This window comes from Peromyscus leucopus, chromosome 8b (genome assembly GCF_004664715.2).
Source record: "Peromyscus leucopus breed LL Stock chromosome 8b, UCI_PerLeu_2.1, whole genome shotgun sequence".
Lineage (NCBI taxonomy): Eukaryota > Metazoa > Chordata > Mammalia > Rodentia > Cricetidae > Peromyscus > Peromyscus leucopus.
The window spans coordinates 25,249,956-25,273,674 of record NC_051086.1 but is presented as its reverse complement, the minus strand read 5'-3'; the positions used below and the strand labels follow the sequence as shown (position 1 = coordinate 25,273,674).

The 23,719-nt window shown below is 37.3% G+C and overlaps 1 protein-coding gene across 7 annotated transcripts in view; it reads right to left on the bottom strand.

Annotated features, from left to right (window-relative positions):
- The window catches only part of Atf7ip2 (activating transcription factor 7 interacting protein 2), a 75,576-nt gene that overhangs the window by 39,095 nt on the left and 12,762 nt on the right, over positions 1–23,719 (bottom strand). For 5 of the 7 annotated variants that reach the window (XM_037200702.1, XM_037200701.1, XM_037200698.1 and 2 more), the window contains 5 exons: positions 19,146–19,300; positions 15,833–15,951; positions 13,347–13,481; positions 10,201–10,299; positions 7,543–7,703 (listed from right to left, as the gene is read on the bottom strand). In XM_037200702.1, coding sequence (XP_037056597.1) covers positions 7,543–7,703; positions 10,201–10,299; positions 13,347–13,481; positions 15,833–15,951; positions 19,146–19,290 — 659 coding nt within the window. In that variant the 5' untranslated portion in view covers positions 19,291–19,300. Of the gene's footprint in view, positions 1–7,542; positions 7,704–10,200; positions 10,300–13,346; positions 13,482–15,832; positions 15,952–19,145; positions 19,301–20,407; positions 20,671–23,719 lie in introns of those variants that run through there. The other 2 variants (XM_037200699.1, XM_037200700.1) reach the window with 2 other exon arrangements.

Below are 23,719 nucleotides of genomic sequence, written 5' to 3'. Positions count from 1 at the left end.
TTCCAAAGACACCAACAGCTCAACCTTTAAAATGGTTAACAGACAAGCCTGTATGGGTTCATCAATGGCCTTTAACAACAGAGAAACTCCAGGCTTTAGAAGAGCTGGTAGAAGAGCAGTTAAATGCTCAGCATATTGAGGAATCAAGCAGCTCTTGGAATTCTCCTGTATTTGTTACTAAAAAGAAATCCAGTAAATGGAGAACGGCAACAGACCTTAGAGCAATTAACAAAGTAATTCAGCCAATGGGCTCTCTACAATCTGGAATTCCTTTGCCTACTCTGTTACCAAAAGGATGGCCTCTTATAGTTATCCATTTAAAAGACTGTTTCTTTTCAATACACTTACAAGAAAAAGACCAGAGAAAGATTTGCCTTCACAATGCCTACTTATAATAATTCTCAACCGGTTAAGAGATATCAATGGAGGGTCCTCCCACAGGGAATGTTAAATAGACCAACCCTGTGTCATTATTTTGTACAACAGCCATTGGAAGTGATACGTAAAAAATTTCCCAAATCTATAATTTATCATTATATGGATGATATGTTACTAGCTGACTCAAATGCATATACTTTAGAATGTTTGAAGAAGAAAAATTTGCCTTGCTAGGGATTATAAATTGCTCCTGAAAAGATACAAAGAGGAGATTCTATTAATTATTTAGGATATAAAATAGGTCTACAAAAATTTAGAGCCCAAAAGGTGCAAATTAGGAGAGACCAACTATAGACTTTTAATGACTTTCAAAGATTATTTGGAGACATTTCTCATCTATGAACTATGGTTGGGGTAAAAAATAATTAACAGAATAATTTGTTCAAAACCTTAGAAGGTGACAAGGACTTAAATAGTCCAAGAGAATTATCACCTGAAGCTAAGAAAGAATTGGCCTTGGTAGAAAAGGAAGTATATGAAGGACATGTGGATTACATTTTGGTTATTTTACCCTCTAGGCATTCTCCTACAGGAATTTTAATGCAGAGGGAAGATATTATATTGGAATGGATATTTTTACCAAAAAAAAAAAAAAACTAATAAAAATTTAAACACTTATGTGGAAAAAAATCTCTGACTTGATTTTGAAAGGAAAATTGAGACTTCGTCAGTTAGCAGGAATAGACACAGCAGAAATTGTCATACCTTTAACTAAGGAGGACATTGAAAAATTATGGGCAGAAAGTGAACCTTGGCAAAGAGCTTGCAGTAATTTTTTGGGAGAAATTAACAGCAAATATCCCAAAAACGAGAGAATTATCTTATAAAGAGAACTCCAGGAAAAAGGCGCAAAGCTACACAGAGAAACCCTGTCTCGAAAAAACCAAAAAGAGAGCTGATTAGACTTTACCTCAAACTGTACAGGAAACACCCTTATCTGGAGTTTGTACATTTTATACAGATGCAAACAAACAAGGAAAGGGAGGTTACAAATCAAGAAATTTAAGTAGTGGGTCAAAGTCCTTATATTCAGTTCAAAAATCTGGATTGTATGCTATTCTGTTGGTATTAGTGGATTTTTCAGAACCTCTCAACATAGTTACTGACTCTCAGTATGCTGAAAGAGTGGTATTACATATTGAGGCTGCAGAATTTATCCCTGATGAGTCAGAATTAACTTCACTATTTATTCAGTTACAAGACATAATCAGGAATAGGAAGACCCGTATGGGATCGGAAGTGAGTTATATATAAATGATGACTCCTATTCCTGATTCTTGTAGTCCCAGTTCAATTAAAATTTAAAGCTGGCTTTGGAGTTGGAGAATGGCTCTCTCCTTCTTTAAACCCAAGCAGGTTGTTAAAAGGAAAATGCAAACTCCCTGTATCATGCCAGAAGAAAGAGCCTTCTGATATGGGACAGGAAAAACAAAACCACAACGACAACAAAAAAAATTTCAGAGAAAATATGGGCATTGAAAAGACTGCATATGGAGTTAACTTTCATTGTGGCAAGTTAGCCACTGAACAACAAACTATCCTCAAATTGACTGCTGAGAAACAGGACAAAATGGACAGACAGGACATGAAACAAAGGACTACCGATTCTTGCCAAGACAAGTGTGGTTGTGGCTTTAACAAAAGGCATCTTCTGAGGCCAGGACAATATGGCACCATCCCTGAGTGGCCTTTGCAATCTGGAAAAGGTACAGTGCCCTTTTCTTCAAAGGAAACTGAACAGGCAGTGGACCGATGGCTTCTGATGTGCAGAACAGCAACAGAAAGCTGATGGAGTCTAAGCTCTCAATGGTAGACTAATAAAAGAGATGAAGCCACCCACAAGCTGAGAAGAATGGGATGCGGAGAAGAACGGGATGCCGAGATGAAGCTACACACACAAGCCAAGAAGAATGGACAGCTGAATTAAAAAAAATCAACAATTTCCAGAATTTAAAATCCTGAATCATGACAGGACACTAGTGGAATTCAGGTGTTTCTGGTACATGGACTGCTCTCAACAAATGTGAGGTCAAACTGTTGGCCTTGTGTACATCCTACTTCACAAATGAGTCTGTCAGATACGCTAAAGCTGAAGATGATGCCCCAGCGCTGTAGAGAAACCTTGGGTGACTGTACAGGCAGCTGGCTGTTTCTGTCAACTCACATTTTTTGGAAGTCACTTGTTTGCACTTCCTGTTTTATTAGGTAATATTATTTCCTTCTTAGATGTCTGAGGGAGTTGAAGATTAGATATAGTTATAGTTAAAGATTAGAGTAGTTATAGTTATAGTTAAAGATTAGATAGTTATAGTTATAATTTTCCTTAAGAATTTCAGAAAAGAAACTCAGTAAAGAGGTGTAAGTGTATAAATTTGAAAGACATTATAAGATAGTTCTGTTAGTAATATAAGTTAGGACAGAAAGTGAATCAGGTACACTTTGGACTTACCAAAATAGGATAGATAATGGAATTATTTTCTCTGAATTTGTCAACTGCAAATGGACTAGACATTGCTTGTATATATTGTATATAGTTATTATACTTATTGCATATAGTTTTTCTTATATTAATTATAACTTTTTTCCTTTTTATTAGAATAGAAAGGGAAAATATGGTGATATTTTATTTGTGCTGAAATGTGATTTTATTTGCATCTTAATAAATAAAGTTGCCTGGGGATCAGAGCTAATAGCAAGCCATTTAGCAGAAGTCTGGCAGTGGTAGCACACTCCCTTAATCTCGATCACATGGCAGACAGAATCTCTGTGTGTTCAAGGACAAAGCCAGCATGGAGACACACACCTTTAATCTCAGTACCAACCTTAGAGACTAGGAGGTCTGTATAGACAGGCAGTGACGAGGAAGTCATGTGGTTGGGTTTACAGCCAATGAGAAGGCAGAATAGAAAGGCAATAAAAAATACAGACACACAGGAAGTAGGTCTCTTTCTGAGGAAAAGGACGGCAGCGACTGGTAAGCTAAAGGCTATTTGCTAGTGCTCTGACCTCTTGGGCTTTTAACTCTCTATTTGGCTCTGTGTTTCTTATTTAATAAGACTGTTTAGAATTACATTTACAGGCCATAGTTGGGGGGAAACAGGGTAATCTGATGGTTTTCATGGTAGTGTGAATGTGTTGAATATGTTTTCTATCTACATTTTACCATAGAGAAAAAAAAATGGTGTATAAAATTAATAGAAATGTTATTATATGGTAGATAAAACATCAGTTCTAGAGACTAAATGTCTGGATCTCAATCTTAACTTGCCAGTTACTAGTGTACTTTTGTTTCCTTGTCTGAGATTAAATAAGGGCTGTAGCTGTAGCTAGGTGGTAGGGTACTTGGTTAGCATACTTTAGGTACTTGGTTCCAACCCTTGCAAGATGGGAGGAGGAGAAAGGATGGAGAGAAAGAGAACCGAGTTTAATTTAGTTGTTTTTTAAGCTTTATAATTAAAAAATTTTTTTTTAATGTTTGTGTGTTTTGCCTGCATGTAAGTACTGTATGTGCCTAAGCCTGTAAATGGCAGAAGAAAGTGCTGGACTCCCTAAAATTGGACTTATAGATGGTTGTAAGATGTCATGTGTGTTTTGGAGTATTTGTTTAACTATGCAAAGATGTGTTGCATTTGTTTATGTTGCAGAATATTTGTTTAACTATGGAAAGATGTGCTGTATTTTTGTTTAACTATGCAAAGATGTGCTATATTTTTGTTTAATTATGTAAAGATGTGCTGGATTTGTTTTACTATGTAAAAATGTGTTGCTGCTTTACCCTGTCTGACTAAGGCACCGGATTGGTCTAATAAAATGTGGGACAGCCAGTAGTGGGGAAGAAGGTGTAAGTGGAACTTCCAGGCAGAAAGAGAGCAAGGATGGGGAGAAATTTAGGCTCGAGGAAAAAGAGAAGGAGAGGACAGGGAGACACCAGGGGCTAGACAGATAGACATGGAGGAAGCAGGAAAGTAGGATGTACAGAATGAAAGAAAGGTAAAAAGCCCTGAGGCAAAACACAGATTATTAGAAACAAGTTAAATTAAGTTAAAAGAGCTAGTGGGATAAGCCTAAACTAAGGCCAAGCATTCATAATTAATAATAAGACCCTGTGTCATTATTTGGGAGGTGGTTGATGGCCTAAATCTTAACTACACATGTGGGTGCTGAAAACTGAATTCAGGTTCTCTAAAGAATAGGAAATGCTCTTACCCGTTGAACCACCTCTCTAGCCCTAAGCTTTATTATTATTCTGTGAGTGTGTGTGTATGCATGTGAATGCCACAGTGTGCATATAGGTCAGAGGGCCAACTCTGTAAAACGGGATCTCTCCTTCTGCCTTTATGGGGGCTCTAAAAATCAAACTCAGATCATCAAGCTTTAAGGCAAGCCTGTTTTTACTTAAGGGGCCATCACTGACCCCTAAATGAGTACCATTTTGTTTTGTTTTAGAGACAGGATCTCTGTAGCCCTGGCTGGGATTAAAAGGCAAGTGCTACCACTCCTGGCCCTCCAACAATCCTGTCAATTTCCACAGAAATGTCTGCACATGCATTGTAAGCCAAGATTTACTTCTTTGAGCAACATTAACATTTTGTTAATCAAAACTAGTAAGGTGCTTTAATATTAAAAAAAAAAAAAAAGATGAGTAATGTGGTCTTGTTTTGGGTTGCCTTAGACCTTTATGCTTAATTCTTACTTCTTCCTTCCTTCCTTCTTTCTTTCTTTCTTTTTTTTTTTTTTTTTTTTTTTTTTTTTTTTTTTTTTGGTTTTTTTGAGACAGGGTTTCTCTGTATAGTCCTGACTGTCCTGGAACTTGCCATGTAGTCCAGGCTGACCTTGAATTCACAGAGATCCACCTGCCTCTGCCTCCCGAGTGCAGGGATTATAAAGGTGTGCTCCACCACTGCCCAACCCAAATTTCTTAAAAGCATACACACTTTGGTCTATGAGCCTTCTCTGTGAGTTTCTTCAGCTCAGTTATTATTGCATTTCCTAGTTTCTTCACATTCTAAACATAAAATGCTTAAGCTAAATCTAAGCATTAAGAGGCACAGAAAAATAGTAACAGAACTAATTTCTCCAATTCTGGGTCATCAGAAACAAAAACAATTAGAAACCTGGCTTTCTCTAGTGGCAGCATAATACGATGGGGCACACATTTCCTTTTGTATATCTTTAAAAGATAATCTCTTAAATATTTTAAGGAATAAATTGTATTTATACAAAACTAAATATAAATTGGTATGAAGAACAGCTTATGGTGGGACCCTCATTCAGACAATTAAAAAAGCTATATTTAAAAACACTTCAACTAAGAAAATTAACAAAAATATATTTGATGATAAGAATGTTGCTAAAATAATGAAAACCTGAAGGGTCAAGGCCCTGAGGAGAAACAGGTACAAAGATAAAGCTCTGATGCCCATCACTGCTGTCCCTCACAAGGCATTTGTCCTTGCCACGCAGGAATGCTAAGAAACAAGCTGAAAGTGCTGAGAAATCACATTGTACTGACATATAGACCAAAATCACAATAAAACATCTCAAGAGCACACGCTACAGGATACACTTGGGAGTTTATGTGAAACTTAGAGGTGTGTCACAAAAATAGGGCAAATAAAAGATTTGGTGTGTCTTATAAGGACTATAGATAAACTTCATTCTGCTCAAATCCTGATGCTTGAGTGTTGTATTACTCATCTAATTCATCTAAGGCTATATAACAATTTATCTAAGACTGCAATGACCTTTAAACAAAACAAAACAAAAAACATATCCTTATTTCTGCAGGTACAGAAATAAAGAGTATTATAGTTGAGGGATCCTGGCTCAGGGTCTCTCATTAGAAGATTAACTCGAGCTGCACTGACCCAAAGGTTTAGCCAGTAGTAAGATACAATCAACTTTTATAGACTGTCCTAGTTGACCTATTAGAATTTTGTTTAAGATACATAAGTCTATTTTGTGGGTAATTTTTCATTTATACAATATTTTAATACTGATTTTTAGCATCAAGGTTCATTTCTCATAAAATGAATTTAACAAGCTTCTTTTTTTTTCATACTCTGGCAAGAGTTTATTTAATATTTGTATTATTTCTTCCTTAAATGTTTTATAAAACTCATCTTCTAAGGTGAGGTATAGTGGCACATGCCTTTACTCCTAGTAGGGCAGAGGCAAGAGGGTCTCTGATTTTGAAGCTAGCTCGATTTACACAGCAAGTTCCAGGCTAGCCAGCCTATAGAGAGTTGTCTCAAAAAACAAACAACGAAACATAAAAGCCATCATGGCCAGGCTGCATGTGTGTTACACTATCTGCACATTTTGGAAAGGATGCTTAACTGCCAAAAACAGCTCCATAAACTACAGGTTGTTTCCGTACATAAAGTGAGTGTCTGCATGAGACAGCACGCACTGGTAAGTGGACACAGGTGCCTGTGAAGTGAGGGTACCGCAAAGCCTCGGCTTCTTTACTTGCATCATCAGCACCTGCCTTCCTCTCTTGTCACTTCAGGGATTTCAGAACAAAGCCGTCAACAAGTGGTAGCAGCAGACTCACTGACTGATGACTCCTGCCTTCATCAACTAAATGCCTCCTTAATAGAGTCCCAACTTGACACCAAAATGCAGGCCAGGCTAACACAGACCCTGTCTCAAAGTCTTAAAAACAGAAAGACTTTATCAGTATTTTCCACTACACCCCTTGAAACAGCACTGATCTAAGCCAAGCAAGTTTCTTTGCTTCTAAAAACACCCTTCCTACCAAATCCAATCTCTCAAGGCTACAGACCAGTGCTTTATGATACAATTAGACAAGTAAGTTCATCCCAGGTGGATGTTATCAAGATAACACTTTCAAAACAGAGGGCACCAAAAGTGATCCACTTATCACTATGACAAAGGTTGGAAGCAGCACAACAAAACCTGACACCTGATCATTCAAAACCTGAGTGCAGTTCAAACAACAACAGAAGCTCAGAGAACCAAGGGAATTCCTTCAGACTGTGGATGTGAAGATGAAGTTTTAAGCTACCTTATGTTTAACTAATATAACTATAAACATATATTTAGATAAATAAATTTATGCATTTTTATAGAAGTGCCTACCTTTCAGAAACAAACTCAACACAAGGTGATGACAAATTAACCCTTCTACTTGCTTTTTCTGAAGAGTTAAAACAATCAGGGTTCACAGAAGGCATTCTTTTACTTCGGCTTTTAACTGACTCTTGGGTCACACTCGAATTCATTGCCTCTGAATCTGTAACCTGTTAAATGGATGAGGAAAAAGAAGGTGAGTGGAAGGTAAAATTGCACATGGAAGAGTCTTATATATGTAAGTTAAAATATTAAATTGCTGAGAGCTGCTGGTAGCAATGGCTTTACCAGAGGCCACAAGAATATACAGCAGATGGCAATGGATAGTTCATGTATTAACCCACCAGACAAATAATTCTCTCATGAAGGAACCCCATTCAAGCAAGGCTTACAGGACCACACACTCTGAAAACCAGTTGCTTCTGTCTGTAATTTTCTCATGTGCCACTACATTTCTTCCCTAAAAACAGCTGTGGGGTTCTCCCATAGCCCATTGGTGGTGTTTTGTACTTTTGGCGCACATATATCTGTGGATGGTCAGAAAGATGATTTCTTCTTAAGCTGTATAATTTTGATGAATAGAAATATACGAGGATATGCTTCATAATTAGCTCCACAAGAACTGTATAACACTTAAGCCTGTTTTATATCATTAACTCAGACTGACATAAAGAAGACAGCAATTTCTCCTCAGTTCTAAAACAAGTTGCATATAATTAGCTGATTTTAGGTCTCAGAGCAAACTCAAACTATGTTTCTGTGAATGGTGTTAAGTTAGACCTTCACAGATAATACACAAGGACAAATTCCCAGGTGTCTGATCTGTTGAATCAAGGTTTTTAGACACAAATCAATCTAATTACTATGCCCAGTTCTGGTTGATAACACAGATCAGCGGCTACTCCCTGCAAAAATTCCTCAGCAGTTTGTCTCACTGGGCACTGTGCCCCCAGCCTCAGGTTATAGCCTGAACCTTGCAGATGAGCGTTGCCATGGTTACTCACGCCCCTCAGATGCAACTTTTTATTGGTTTCATGGGATGTATGAAGGGGGAGGCAGAACAAGAGGAAAGAGAGAAAAGCTTGAGAAAAATAAAGAAAACAATCATCAGTATGTGTTTGAGTCTTATTCCCTCAGATAAATAAGAACTATTCCTAATTCCTGCTACTCTGAAGGCATTCTCTTTACAACCCTAGAGCAGTTCTGGGAGTTAGTCTCTCAGACTGCAATATTAAATGTTTTGTACTTCAATGGCTGATGACCATAAAGGTGATTTCTCTGCCAAAATGAGTCAAGGAAATTAACAATGACATTACAAACCTAGACTGTGAAAACAGGACAAATACTAGGATACTTAGACATCATCTAATTTCTAGTAGTCTAAATTTTAAAAACTAAAATAAAAGAGTGATTTTTAACATCCAGTTGTATTAATGTATTTAAACCTTGGACTCCATGCCTCAATTGAGAATGAACATAGCCTCTTGTAAGGAGCAGCATGAAAAATAAGGTAGACACACTAAGGCAGAACTCTGAAGTGCTATTATACTAAGCAAATTGATTTTATATGTGAATACACTCACGTACCCTTGGAAAGCAAAGAGGAACAGTTTCCATTCACTTACAGGACAAGGTAACATAGATTCACTTTCTCCCTCTCCTCTACTCTTATCTCTACAACATTACAGGCATGTAAATAATAATTCAATGGGTAATCATAAGGCAACTGAAAAATTTAATGAAGGGAGACTGGCTAGAGACTTCATGACAGTGAAGTATATGCTATACATCATACTAGATTATAATGACAACAGACATCTCTTCATCAATCATTCCAAATATGTAGTAGTGGTTGGTGGTGATTCAATCCCAATACTAGAAGAATCAAATGTTCCATTTCATAAACCACAGTAACAGTTGGGTGAACACTGGGGACAGAGGAAGTCTACATGGCTGCAGCAACAATAGGAAGTAGAGCTTAACCAAGGACCAATCCCCAGAACTGCATCCCAGAAAAGCAGCCAGCCAAATCTACTTCAAAGGCAATATTGCCCTCTTCCCACATGTAAGCCATCAGCAGGGCACAGACTAGCAACAGTTCTCAGCTCTACACCAGCGAGAACCAGCAGGCTCAATGCACTCTGTGACTAAGAGCACAGACCAACAGTAGTGGGGATTTAGGCAGTACCTGCAGGGACAAACAGGTAACCATGAGGAGCCCAAAGAATGAAGCCAAGCAAAAGAGCACACAAAAGCCATGAAAGTAAATTGTTATTGAAACTACAGCTCTGAAGAAGCCAGGTTGTACATACTAAGCCTAAGTAGAGTACCCATTAAGGGAGTAATGTGGCAAATACCATGACTTTTTGGTCCTTCCAAAGACTTCCAAAAGGTGGTAGCTATATGTATCCTTGTACCTCAGAACTGTTTTTCTGACCACAAACTTAATTTTAGAGCTGTATTCTGGATATGCTGAGAATTTCCCAGATCATCAAGTCCTGGTTCCTTTTCGTAACAATCCCTCCTTCAGTGTCACTTCTGTACTTTTCACAGTTAACTTTAAAAACAAGAACCCACCATTGTTATCTAAGCTTTCTGTCTTTGTTTGGAAGTATATTCACATCCAACAAGCCAAGCAGATTAAAACTTCTGTGTATTTATACGAACCTCACAGACTGTATTATTGGGTAATGTGTTTGGTTCCAAACAATTTCCTTGAGATGATAATACTGTTTTAATACGTCTTTGAAGTCTTCTGATTTTTATCTAGAAGAAAGAAAACTTGGGTGTCAATCACACCAGGGTACTAAATACTACAAAAGAAGAATAAAAACTATTTGACCAAGTAGTCTTGTGAAATGTAGGCATCTACTTAAATAAATGAAAAGATCTTCTTTTCCTTCATAACTCCAGGACCCAATGACTCCCAGAAGGGAATGCCTTCATTCTTTCATTCCCTTAGCTAGCATCTTTACTTTTTAAATTTACTTATTTATTTATACATGTGGTCTGATGTATTACAAGCTAGCCTTGAACTCCCTATGTAGCCAAGGATGTCCTTGAATTTGTAGCTTTCCTGCCTCTATCTCTGGGTAGTGGAGCTGTACATGAGCATATCCTGTTTATGCATGCTGCATAAAGATGGGATCAAACTAGCTAGGTCATCTTCCCCAGTGAAAAACTGCTGGTGGCTGTGTCAGAGGAGCAGCAAGTAGCAATTGAAGTTCAAGGTGTCAGCCCATCAGGAGGAAACTCCCTGATGGATCAATCTTGGACAGGCATGGAAACATACCATTCTACTGGGCATTTTTATCTGTGGATTGTTATAAAGATGATCTCTCCCTAGGCTATACTGTCTAATTGATAACAATAATAGCTTTTACAGAGTTTTGATGAATAAAAATTAAATAATAAGGAAATGTTACACAGCTAGGGCCTACAAGTTTTACCTAAGAAGCTGCATAGATCGCAGTTCAGGTTAATGATTTAGGAAAACAATTGAGTCCCCAGGAGCCAGGCTAGCTCTAATTCTCTTACTGCTGAATGATGCAGTCACAGGTTTCGGTGTGCATCATTAGCTAAAACAAAGCCTTAAAATAACTTCAGGTTAGATCAGATGTTTTGATAATAGCATTAAGGAAAAATGACCCCAGAAAATAATCTCAAGTTCACAAGGACACATAGCTGGGTTATAGATTCATTAGGTTAAGGTAAAAAATACAAAGCAGACCAATTGTCACTAGCTGATGTATTTTCCTTGCTAGGTTTGTTTGGTGATCAAAGGTGATGATTAATTCCTTGTTTGCATTTTTGCCCCCAATCTCCTGATATAAGAAACTATTGATGGCCTTTAATCCCAGCACTTGGGAGGCAGAGGCAGGTGGATCTCTGTGAGTTTGAGGCCAGCCTGGTCTACAGAGTGAGTTCCAGAAAAGGCACCAAAACTACATGGAGAAACCCTGTCTCAAAAAACAAAACAAAACAAAACAAAACAAAAAACCTATTGATGAGTGGGTATGCACACCAAAGATTTAAAGTAGAGCTGACTGACTCTTTTTCATATATAAAAGTTTAGGTTTAAGATTCCTTATGAGATTACCTTTCAAGATAAGTAATAAAGCAATTGGTCCTTTCTTTGTAACTACAAAACTGCAGCCTGCCAGTAAAAGACCTGACTGAGAAGAACATCTTGCTTGCCTACACAGTTAACCTATAACAAGTTACTTGGGTATGAATATATGTGGGTTCTTGGGATAATTTGTTTTTCACTTGTAATACATACAGTGTTTAATCATGTAAGGGATATGGAAAGCATGTTTTTAACTGTTTGTTTTGTATTCATTGTAATCATTCACTTGAAAAACAGAATGTAACCACACTGTAATTTTTATATTGCCTGAAAGATTTTGCTGGGGTATATAAGCTGTAAGGGAAAGAACAGAGAGAATTAAAATGAGTTAGAAGGAAAACATCAAGAATGAGAGAGTTAGAAGGAAAACATCAAGAATAAAGATAGAGTTAGAAAGAAAACATCAAGAATGAGAAAAGGAAAATCACCAGGAAAATAAAGAATAGAGAATCAAAGAATAAAGAAAAGGTCTAAAGTAAGAGAGTATGTGAGTATCTTTTTCCCCTAAACCTCTGAGATAAAAAAGTCATAGTGCGTGCCTACACTGTGGATTTCCATTTGAGCCCTGAGCTGTCTGGAGGCTGGCCCCCCAGGCAGAGATAATAAATTCCCACATACTCAACATTTGCTATCCAAAGAGGAATGTTTCTAAGTCCCATAGATACAAAAATCTGCACATTAAAACCATACACACAATCTCTTGTGCACTTAAATTATCTTTAGATTACTTACAAGGTCTAATACAACGGGAATACTATTACATAGTTGTTACAATGTACTGTTCAGGGAATAATGACCAGACAAAAAGATGGTACACACTCAATAGAAACACTTTTTCCCTGAATATTTTCAGTCTGTCTGTGGTGGCACATGCCTTTAATTTCAGCATTCAGGAGGCAGTGGCAGGCAGGCCTCTGGGATTGAGAGACATTCCTAATCTGTATAGTGAATTCCAGGACAGTCGGGTAGTTGAGGCTATGTAATGAGACTCCAAATCAACAACAAAAGAAAAAAAATCAGTCTGCAGTTAAATATAGACACAGAACTCAAAATGTGAAAAACTGATAAAACCAACCTAGACTACATATACCCAGATCCAACCTCAAAAAAGAAAAACATGAAAGATAAAAAACAGGAAATTTAATCTGTCTACAATAAAACTGATGTTGGTAAAAAAACAAAAACAAAAACAAACAACAACAACAAAAAAAAACACCAGACTGTAACCTTAGAAAAATAAAAAAATTAAAAAAAAAATAAGAAAAAGAAAAGCAGAGAGTTTGAAAGATCTTAAAACAGATTGTGTAAACTCTAATAAAACACATACTAGAATATAAAGAAAAATGCCCACGTACTACAGATAACCATCAACAGACACAGAATGCCTACTAGGATTAAACTAGTAGGTCTTTTATTGTAGCGGTTGTCAAGCTGGGGGTTGTATCTCATATTCTGCATATCAGATATTTACATTACGATTCATAACAGTAACAAAATTACAGTTATGAGGTAGCAACAAAAGTAATCTTATGGTTGGGGGTCAGCACAACATGAGGAACTATATTAAAGGGTTGCAGCATTGGGAAGGCTGAGAACCACTGTTTTATTACCTCCCTTTCCCAACATACAGAATATGACCACACTCCACATATAATAAAAGGAAGAAATAAAATTAGAAACTTACAAAGAGTTCACCAGCTATTGCTTCATGCTTATTCTTACACTGGGTCTTTCCAATGCGTTCATTCAGTTCATTCAGTTTTTTATCAAACAGATTATAATTTATCATGTAGATTTCCTGTCGGATCCAATGTTTAACCTAGAATTTAAATAAAAGCCAAAACATGCCAGTTTCAATTTTCAAAACAATTTTACTTCCTGCTTTTTATTTTTATGTGTATTAATGTTTTGCCTGAATGTAGGTATGTGCACCATGCACAGGGGCCAGAAGAGGGCATCAGAACTCCTGGATAGTTACAAGATAGCATGTGGGTTCTGGGACTTAAACCAGGGCCCTCTAGAAAAAGAGACATTGTTCTTAAAATGTGAACCATCTCTCAGGTCCACTCCTACTTTTTTTGAGACACTATTTTTTACTATGTAGCCTCAGCTAGTCTGCAGTAGACCAGACTATCCTTGACTTCAAAGAGATGCAGGTGCCTTTGCACCCAGGTGCTGGATTAAAGGTGTGTACCTCCAAGCCCAGCTTATTTTCTACTGCTTAAAAATTGCTTGACTCTTTCCTGATTTTTTTGTTTGTTTGTTTTTGAGACAGGGTTTCTCTGTGTAACAGCCCTGGGTGTCCTGGAACTCACTTTGTAGACTATGCTGGCCTCCAACTCACAGGGATCTACCTGCCTCTGCCTCCGAAGTGCTGGGATAAAAGGCATATACCACCACCGCCCGGCCTTCCTGATGTTTTATAATGACAAACTGCTACACATTACTATACCAGCATTATAAAAACTGAACGTTAAATTTTGCACAGTGCGTCTAATATTTAAAACAAAAATAAACATGTTAAAATTAAGTTCATCCTCAAAATAATGACTACAATTCATATAGTTCCAATTGACTACTGTTTTCATAATGTATATTAAGCAGTGTATACCAACTGAATAACACAATAACCATAATGAATTACAATCAGACCCATCAAAACAACAGAGTACAGCTATTCTACTAGAACTGAAGATTATATTTCTTCCCCTTTTTGTTTGTCTTTTGTTTTGTTTCTTTGAAATAGGGTTTCTCTGTATAGTCCTGCATGGCTGTTCTGGAACTCACTCTAGAAACCAGGCTGGCATCAAACTCTGAGATCTACCTGCCTCCGCCTTTCCCGAGTGCTGGGATTAAAAGCATGTACCAACTAGCCTGGAAGATTATATTTCAATTCCTAGTTGATCAGACAGATGGGCCATAAAGAAACAAATAATTTGGACAAAAATGAAAGCAATAAGTATATTTAATAGTGTTATAAAAAGCAGTATACCTACGTTAGTTTGGAAGAGGAGGTATGTAACCTGAATGTATTAAGACTGAAATAGTAACTGTGATGTGATAAATAAACAGCTATTGCCGGTGACCAAGAAACCCCATGACCAATATAAAACGTTGGATTGTCAAGTAAAGCTCAAGGTCATCCCATGTTTGACTTAGACATTTAGCAGCTTATTAATTTTAAAAAAAATCTATCTCTTTCTACAAGACTTTTACAGATATGTAATTCTGTAGATTATTTGGTCTAGAATCACTCCAGAAAATAGAAATATATTAGTAATATAAATAATTTAACTCTTAATTAATGTTTTGCTTACATTAGGACCTAGCTAGTTTATGTCAATTGGAAACAAGCTACCTAGAATCTGAGGGACTCTCAAGTGAGAAAATGTCTCCATAAAATGGAGTTGTAGGCAAGCAAGCCTGAATGGGATTTTCTTAATGGTGATTCACAGAGGAGAGACCAGTCCATTATGGGTTAGGCCATCCCTCAACTGGTGGTCCTGGGTTCTATAAAAGAGGCTGCCGGGTGATGGTGGCACACACCTTTAATCCCAGCACTCAGAGGCAGAGAGGCAGGTGGGTCTCTGTGAGTTTGAGGCCAGCCTGGTCTATAGAGTGAGTTCCAGGATAGCCATGGATATGCAAAGAAACTCCGACTGGAAACCTCCCCCCTCCCCCTGGCCCACCAAAAAAAAAAAAAAAAAAAAAAAAGAAAGAAAGAATTAAAGCTAAGTAAGTCATGTGAAGCAAGCCAGTACACAGTACCACTCCATGGTCTGTCTCTGCATCAGCTCCTGCCTCCAGGTTCCTGCCGTGGCTACTTTCCTGGATGATGAACTATGATATCAAAGTATAAGCCAAAGAAATTCTTTCCTCCCAAGTTGCTTTTAGTCATGGTGTTTCAATAATAACCCTAACTAAGACATATTGTAAAGGTGTATGTGTGTGTGTATGTGTGTTTTGAGGTATGGTCCATGGAGGGAAGAGGTATCAGATCCCCCAAGCTAGAGTTATAGTTTAGGAGCCACCAGAAGTGGGTGCTGAGAAATGAACTCAGCTTTGCAAGTGCTCTTAACTTCTGCTCGTTCTCTCTCTCTCTCCCTTTCAACATTTTTTACTAATGAGAAGTTCAAGTTCCTAAAGAAAATATTTTAAGCCCAACATTACCTGTTCTAGCAGTGCTGTATGCCTTTCCAGAGCTACACAACCATTTTCATTAATTTGCTCTGAAGCTTTCATGAGCTTAACATTTTCTTTGTTTTCTGAAAACATCTTCTGATCATAGCCTAGAAGAGATAGAAAGATTACAGGTAAAAGTATTCCTTCTTTTCTTTTCTTTTTTTTTTTTTTTTGATGTATTTTTTTTTATTATGTATACAGTATTCTGCCTGCATGTGTACTTGCAGGCCACCCTAGATCAGATCTCATTACAGATAGTTATGAGCCACCATGTGGTTGCTGGGAATTGAACTCAGGACCCCTGGAAGAGCAGGCAGTGCTATTAACCTCTGAGCCATCTCTCCAGCCCCCAAAGTATTCCTTAAGAAGGAGATAAACACTCTAATTCAAGGAGTCTAATCAAGTGGAAAAAATAAAATATGTGACAACAGTAGTACTCAAAAAATTTTAATTAATAATTTTTTTTTTAAGCTGGGCATGGTGGTACATGACTTTAATCCCAGTACTGAGGAGGTAGGGTCAGGTAGAACTCTGTGGGTTCAAGGCTACCCAGTACTATATATGCCAGACCCTATCTTAAAGAAATATATATTTAAAGTAAATGCAACTACATAAAAACATTTCCATATAATGTCCTTTAAAAAAGAAATCTTAGGTAGGATTATGGTCTCAGATATATAAACCCTTTTCAATCTTGTTTCACAGGGATAACCACTGGGCAAGGAGGCACATAGTTCAAATTACAGCATTTGGAAGGTGGTAAGAGAATCAAGAATTCAAGGCCAGACTGGGCTATATAGTGAGTGAGACACTGTCTCACCAAAACAAAAACATGAAAAAATAACAAAGCCTTCCAAACACATAAAACAAACAAACAAAACACAAAACGAAACCCTAAATAAATTGTATAATGTAAGCCTCTCTATATATAGTCACTTAAGGAATCCATTACTTTGATGAAGTTATTCAGCAACTTAAATTAACTTTAAAATTATTACTATGTAGTCTGCACATAAACAAAAGATTCTACATAGTGTGGGCATGTGTACATTGTACATAATGTGTGTGTATGAATGCCGTGACTTTGGGTGTGGAGGTCAGAGGACCTCTTTGTAAAGTCAGTTCTCTCCTTCCTCCTTTATGTGGGTTCCAGGCACCAGGCTTTGAAGACAGCACCTTTATCTGCTGATCCAGCTTGCTGGTCCTAATCAGCATTTTAATCAACCAACATAAAGATCCTACTTCTAATGATATTTATTTTGTTATTTAATGATCTTATAACTCCAGCTCTTCCTTTTTTAATTACTTGGTTTCTCTCCAAGTAGCTCTCTGTAGTTGGGCATATGAATGAACTGCATCTATCTCTTATTTGGTAAATGATCTATAAATCAATTCTATGCAAATAAATAGATTTACCAACAACTTAATGTACCTGTTCTCTAGGAGGACTTACAAAGCTCCACCTCCCAAGGAGCTATCGGCAGTTAATGTTTACAGAGGGAGGGGGAGACATTTAATTTACTGGTAAGATACCCATGTTCCTTTAATCAACAGTAATTAAACTCACTGGGTAACAACAAGCAAACAAACACCCATGAAGGTAGAAGAGGGATTACTTGGCTAATCCTTTCCCTCTTTTGCTGTGCTGGGATTCACCTAAGAGATAATAATGGGGTAGAAGGCAAATATGATCAAAATACTTTATGCATATATGAAAATCTCATAATGAAACCCATTATGTATAATTAATAAATGTTAATAAAAATCTGTAATCTAATAAGCAGAACTTAAAAATAACAAGAGATATAGTTAAAGTAAATCATCTTCCATAAACTTCTTTTTGAGATTTTCTGTCCTCACATGGGAAAGTGATTACCTTTTTTAGGTAATATTCCACTTTCCTTTTGATATATTGGATAGCATTAAATTGAATGAAGTGTGACCTACGGCTCCTTGCACACTTATTTGTAGTTTGGCGTCAATGTCTTTCTGTATGTGGTAAACTGTAATTTTAACTTGATGTTTAAAGATTTATTTATTTATTTTGTATACAGTGTTCTGCCTACATGCATGCTTGCAGGCCAGAAGAGGGCACAAGATCTCATTACGGATGGTTGTGAGCCACCATGTGGTTGCTGAGAATTGAACTCAGGACCTCTGGAAGAACAGCCAGTGCTCTTAATGCTGAGCCAACTCTCCTGCCCCTTAACTTGATGTTTAAACAGACTGTGGCTTACTTTTTTTTTTTTTTTGGCCTGACTGTATCGTGTACATGCCTGATGCCCTGGGAGGCCTGAAAAGGGCATCTGATCTTCTAAAACTGGAGTTATAGATGGTTGTGAGCCAATATGTGGGTGTTGGGAATCAAATTTGGGTTCTCCAAAAGAGCAACCAGTGCTCTTAACCACTAAGCCCCTGTAACATACTTTTATGGAAATAAACTTTCAAAATTCAGAGGTGTTTAAATGACCAAGTAAAACAGACACACTAACCAATCAGGCTGCTACTTCTCTGTATCTCGCTTCCTATAATTTTAATCTGCCCAAATGATAGGATGGTTTGTTGTTGGTTAGATACAGGGTCTCATGTAGCTTAGTCTGGCCTCAGATTTGCTTTGTAGCTGAGGACGACCTTGAACTTAAGATCCTTTTGTCTCTACCTCTTTAGTACTCCGGATTACAGGCAAGCAGGAGCCACAATGCCCAGTTTTATGTGGTGCTGGGGACTGAACCCAGAGCTTTGTCCACACTACCAATTGAGCTACATATACCCCCAGCCTCAGAAAAGAGCTCTTTTGAACAGTATTTGGTCCTGCCTGTTGCCCAATTCTAGCACTGCAAATAAAGCTAATAATTACAGTGATTAACCATAATTTTCTCCTTTAACAATGTATTTTTCCATCTCACAATCAAGAACAATTTATAAACAAAACAGCTTAAAACATAGCCATCATTTACTTTTTGTCCTATCTATATGTACTCTACTTTTTTGTATGTTGGAGACCTTCAAACACCCCTAAGGAAAGTGACTATTTGAATTTCTCCAAAAGACACAGAGGCATAAATTGACTGTGTGGAGTATTTCCGGGAGGAGTCAGTAGATGGCTTGCCTTTGTGTAAGGATATATACAACCTGTCCTTCAGTGGTTCCTGATCTTGTTTCTAAACATTTTCTTCTACTGCTTGAATTAAATTCTGGAAGAATGCTATACTTTCCTGTGAAAATACTGAATTACCATTACAGTAAAAGAGGAATCAACACTCTAGAATGTGCACACTTGCTAGCTATAAGCTCAGATTACCATTTGGAATATTAGTTCCAACTGTTGATTTTGAAGCTTCAAGATTCTTTGACTTGTTCAGGATCTCCAACTGCTTCCGGCAACTTGTAGGCATTGTTTTTTTGGCCTTTAAAACTTTCTGTCTTTTCCTGTCTGGACTTTCCATATTTTGTATCCTAAAATTTAAGATATATTTAACATGATACTTTGCCTCAAAAAACAGATTTAAATGCATTTCCCCAGTTAAATAGTTATAATAATATTAAACTAATACCAAGACTATCTCTCCATATTAATTATTTCTATTTGGGGGTTATATTCTAAACAGAAATAATTAGAGCCAAGATTTTAAATAGTAGGTGGTACTATAATGAAGACAGAGGGATCAATAGGACAGGCTTGAAACCGGAAAAAGCTTCACATACAACTATTTAACTTGTCTCAAAAATATTATCTGGACAAAGAAGAAAAAGACTGGTATTATAAAGGATTACATAGGATTCAAGTTTACTAGATAGGTATATGCAGAAAAAAACATACTTTACTCTTTACCTCACACCTTATCTTAAAATCAATTCCAAAATAATAGGTAACAGAAACAATAGCAAAGTAACACTAGATGGGTCACATGTATAAACATGTATGAATGGTTAAAAGTTTGGGGAAGAAAATCAGATGTTTTTTTTTTTTGTTTTTTTCGAGACAGGGTTTCTCTGTGTAGCTTTGTAGCCTGTCCTGGAACTCACTCTGTAGACCAGGCTGGCCTCAAACTCACAGAGATCCGCCTGGATCTGCCTCCCGAGTGCTGGGATTAAAGGCGTGCACCACCACCGCCCAGCAAATCAGAACTTTTTGAAGGGGGCAAATCTTATTCCTGTAGAAAGCTCTAAGGCATAATAAATATAATTTTAAAAAAATGTCCATATATTCCACTAAAAATCAAGTGCATGGAGAAAGTTGATGTAGAAAAGTAGCAATACTGTACATATCTAACCTAGCTCCCCAGTAGGGAAGAAACCTCAGGCACAGAACAGGTAGACATGCTGACACCAGACTGGCAATCTTAGCTACAAGAGAAATCCACAGGATAGACTGGCTGAGAGAATCAGACTCCTCCAGTCTCTCTTCTCCATTCCTGGATTACAAGCGTTCAGCACCACTCCCATCATTTTAACATGGGGGATGGGGGTTGAACTCAGGTCCTGGGGAAATAAGGTAGCAACTGAGCCGTTCCTCCTGCTTGTACTTTTTATGACACTATTATACAGGAGCTCTTTTCTTACCATCTTTTCTGGACTCTTCATTTAAAGTCCTGATGTTCCATGATGAATGGGGTTATAGCCTCATAAATTCAAGTTGAAATGCACTTAAAACCCCAAATAAGCTCATGTTTAAAGCTGCCCAATTTTTTTTTTTCATTTCTTGAATCTGTGAGACAGAGACTGATGTAGTCAGACTGGTTTTCAACTTACTATGGAGCTAACTGTTGATGTTCCTACCACTATCTCCTCAATTCTGAGACTCCAGACATTTACTAAATAGAGGCCTAGTTTTAGGAGGTGCCAGGAATCAAACCCAGGGTTTCAGGTGTGCTACTATACTGGATTAAAGCTGGAAAACATAAGTCCAACAAACCCAGTGTAAATTTTAAAAAGATTTAAGTTCAATCACTATAGACTGAAGGATATTTCTATATGCTAATCTTTTATCTTTTAACTTTGATGATCTTGAGTTGATCTTTCATTTTTATGGACTTCTTACAATTTTGTACCTTCTAGTACTTATTTTTAAAAGACTAAAAGTTTTTCATTCTTTCTTTTTTTTTTTTTTCCCCTCAGCCAACTCTTTTATTGCAGGCTGCAAATTGTGGCTACAAAGAAAGAATCAATCACTTTACTGTCTATCTTGAAAGGTAGTCTTATAAGGAATTTTAAAGAAGTCACAAACCTAAACTCTTTTTTTTTTTTTTTTTTTTTTGATTCTTACCCAAGCACCTTGTTATAGATTAACCCTGTAGGCAAACAAGATATTCTTCTCAGTCAGGTCTTTTACTGGGAGGCTGCATTTTGCAGTTACAAAGAAAGGACCAATTACTTTATTACTTAATTTGAAAGGTAATTTTACAAGAAATCACAAACATAAACCTTTATATATGAAAAATAATCAGTCAGCTCTACTTTAAATCTTTAGGGTGCATACATACTCAATAGTTTTTTTTTTTTAAAGTATTAGGAATAGATTTATTTTAGAATGGATCAAATACAGCACTATTGTGACCTGGAGTTGCCATGTTTAATTCAGAAGGTTGAGTTGGAGGTTCACCAGTTCCAGGCCAGTCTATGATACATAGCAAAACATTGCTTCAGAACCAGACAAAACAAAACAGGACTATAAGAGTAACAAAAACAATTCAGCAATGAAAGTGCTTTTCCATATATTATTCAAATGAACTATTAAAGTGTTAGCATATATCCATATAAGCATATTCTTTTTTAATTTTGATCTTAAGTGAAGGAGGGGCTCTTCAGCAGAAATCTTGACAAACTCCAAACCCTATGAAGTTTCTCAATTTGGAAATAATCTCACTTTCATTTATAGGATGTAGGACGAGCAGATAATATGAAGGAAGCCATGGTCAGTGCTCATTGTGAATCTAGAATGCAGAGTCACATCTTGAAAAAAAAAAAAAAAACAAAACATATTCCCTGTGTGTTCTCATAAAAGGACAAAACAAGTCCTTAGCATTCTTGAACCCAACACTAGGAATAAGGTAAAGAATTCAATAGTGCGTCCTCATTCCCAAATACTCTTCCATGAAACTGTTATACAAACAATATGCGTACACAGTAAGAAATCACTCTCAGAAATTAACAAAGGAAAAGCTCTGTACAAAAAACCAAAACCATGAGGCTAACTGTGGCTAATACCCAAAGAAGAGCTGGCCTCCAGTTGAGGAAGTCATTCTTTGAAGAGTTTCTTTTTTCAATAGATGGTTGATGTTGGGGTGGTTACTCAAGTCAAGTGATGAGTGATGAACTCCAAGTTATTCTTGGAAATAGCAAATCTGTAGCCCAACATAATTATCCTTTAAACTAGAGAATATCACTTGTGAGAAAGCCATCATGGCCACATGGCTGATCTAGAGTGGAGTGCTGAGTTCTGGCAAACAGCTGCATCTTTCTTCCAGCCATTCTGCGAATTTGAGTTGGTATAACTTCCAACGGTAATGAAATTGTGAAGGGTAATGAAGAAGAGGCCACTGAATAAATATCAACTATTGTGCAAGGCCAGCCAAATACTCCTGTAGTTCTGGCTTCACTGATCTTTTTAAAAGTGCAGCCCAGTTGCAGCAGAAGACCCCAGTGGAGATGTCAGTACCTTGGGATGACCACTAAGAACAGCAGCAGCAGTGGAGTGGAGCCAGCTGGGGCCTAGAAGATGAGCTATGTGTACTGCAAAGGGCAAAGTCAGAGAAGTGACCCAATCCCTTTGGAGGACTCTAGAAGATTGTGAGTGCATCCCAGATGTAGGGCAGTTCGAATTTTGTAATTACCCAAGATGTTAGAGATGCCAGAGTTCTGGGATGCCTGTCGAGGAGAGCTGCTAACCATGAGTGGCACCAGCCCAAGAGAAAGAAGTGAGTTGCAGTCAACAAAGCTGAACAGCATTGGAGACCTAAAGAGCATTCTGACATCAGACAAAGAGATGCAGAGTTTGGAGTTTGCCCAGATGGTTTCAGTCTTGCTTTGGTGCAATATTTCCTCACTATGCTCCCTTCCCTACATTTTGAAATGGTAATGTATATCCTATGACATTATATGTTGGATGTATGTGTAAAAAAAAAAAGAGTTGGAGAGAGTAGTTTTGATGGACAAGAAACTAGAAGTAGCAAAATTGAAGCTATAAAGGATTTACTAATAACTTGCTCAGGAAATATTAAGTTACATGAAGTAGTATTTAATCAAAGGGTGTAGTGTACTAACTAGGCTCCTTAGAAACCCAAGAGAGAAAATTGTGTGCCATAATTGAAGTTTAGGGTTGCTGAGAAAGTTTCTGCTAAATGTTGATTCACCAAGACTGACCTCCAGTTAGGCCTCATCCCCATAACAAAGAACTGCTCCAGGAGGCAGAGCAGGGTGACAACAATCATTAAGCTTTGGCAAGATGAACCTGGGTAGGAACTATGCGAAAAGAACAACACGGTGTATTGTATAATATATTTGTATGTAAATCTGCCATCTACCCAAATGTCCAGACTGACAGTCTCCTATGTCAGCTTAAATTGTTCGAAATATAAGCTGAGCCAGAACCTGGGATATTTAAGGATGACAGACAACATTTGTGGAAAGAATAAGCCTAAGGTGTGTATATGAGCTAGTTTTTCATTCTTTCTAATCTCTATACTTTTAGTTTACTTTCATATCTAACTATCCACACAAGATCCTTTGGTACACTGTTGAATAAAAGAGGCAAGGAGTCACCTTGTTCCTAATTTAGAAGGGAAAACTTCCAGCTCCTCATCACAAAGTATGATGTTATCTGTGGATTCATCACAGATGCTTTTTGACAGATTAAGTAAGACTCAAGTGATTCTT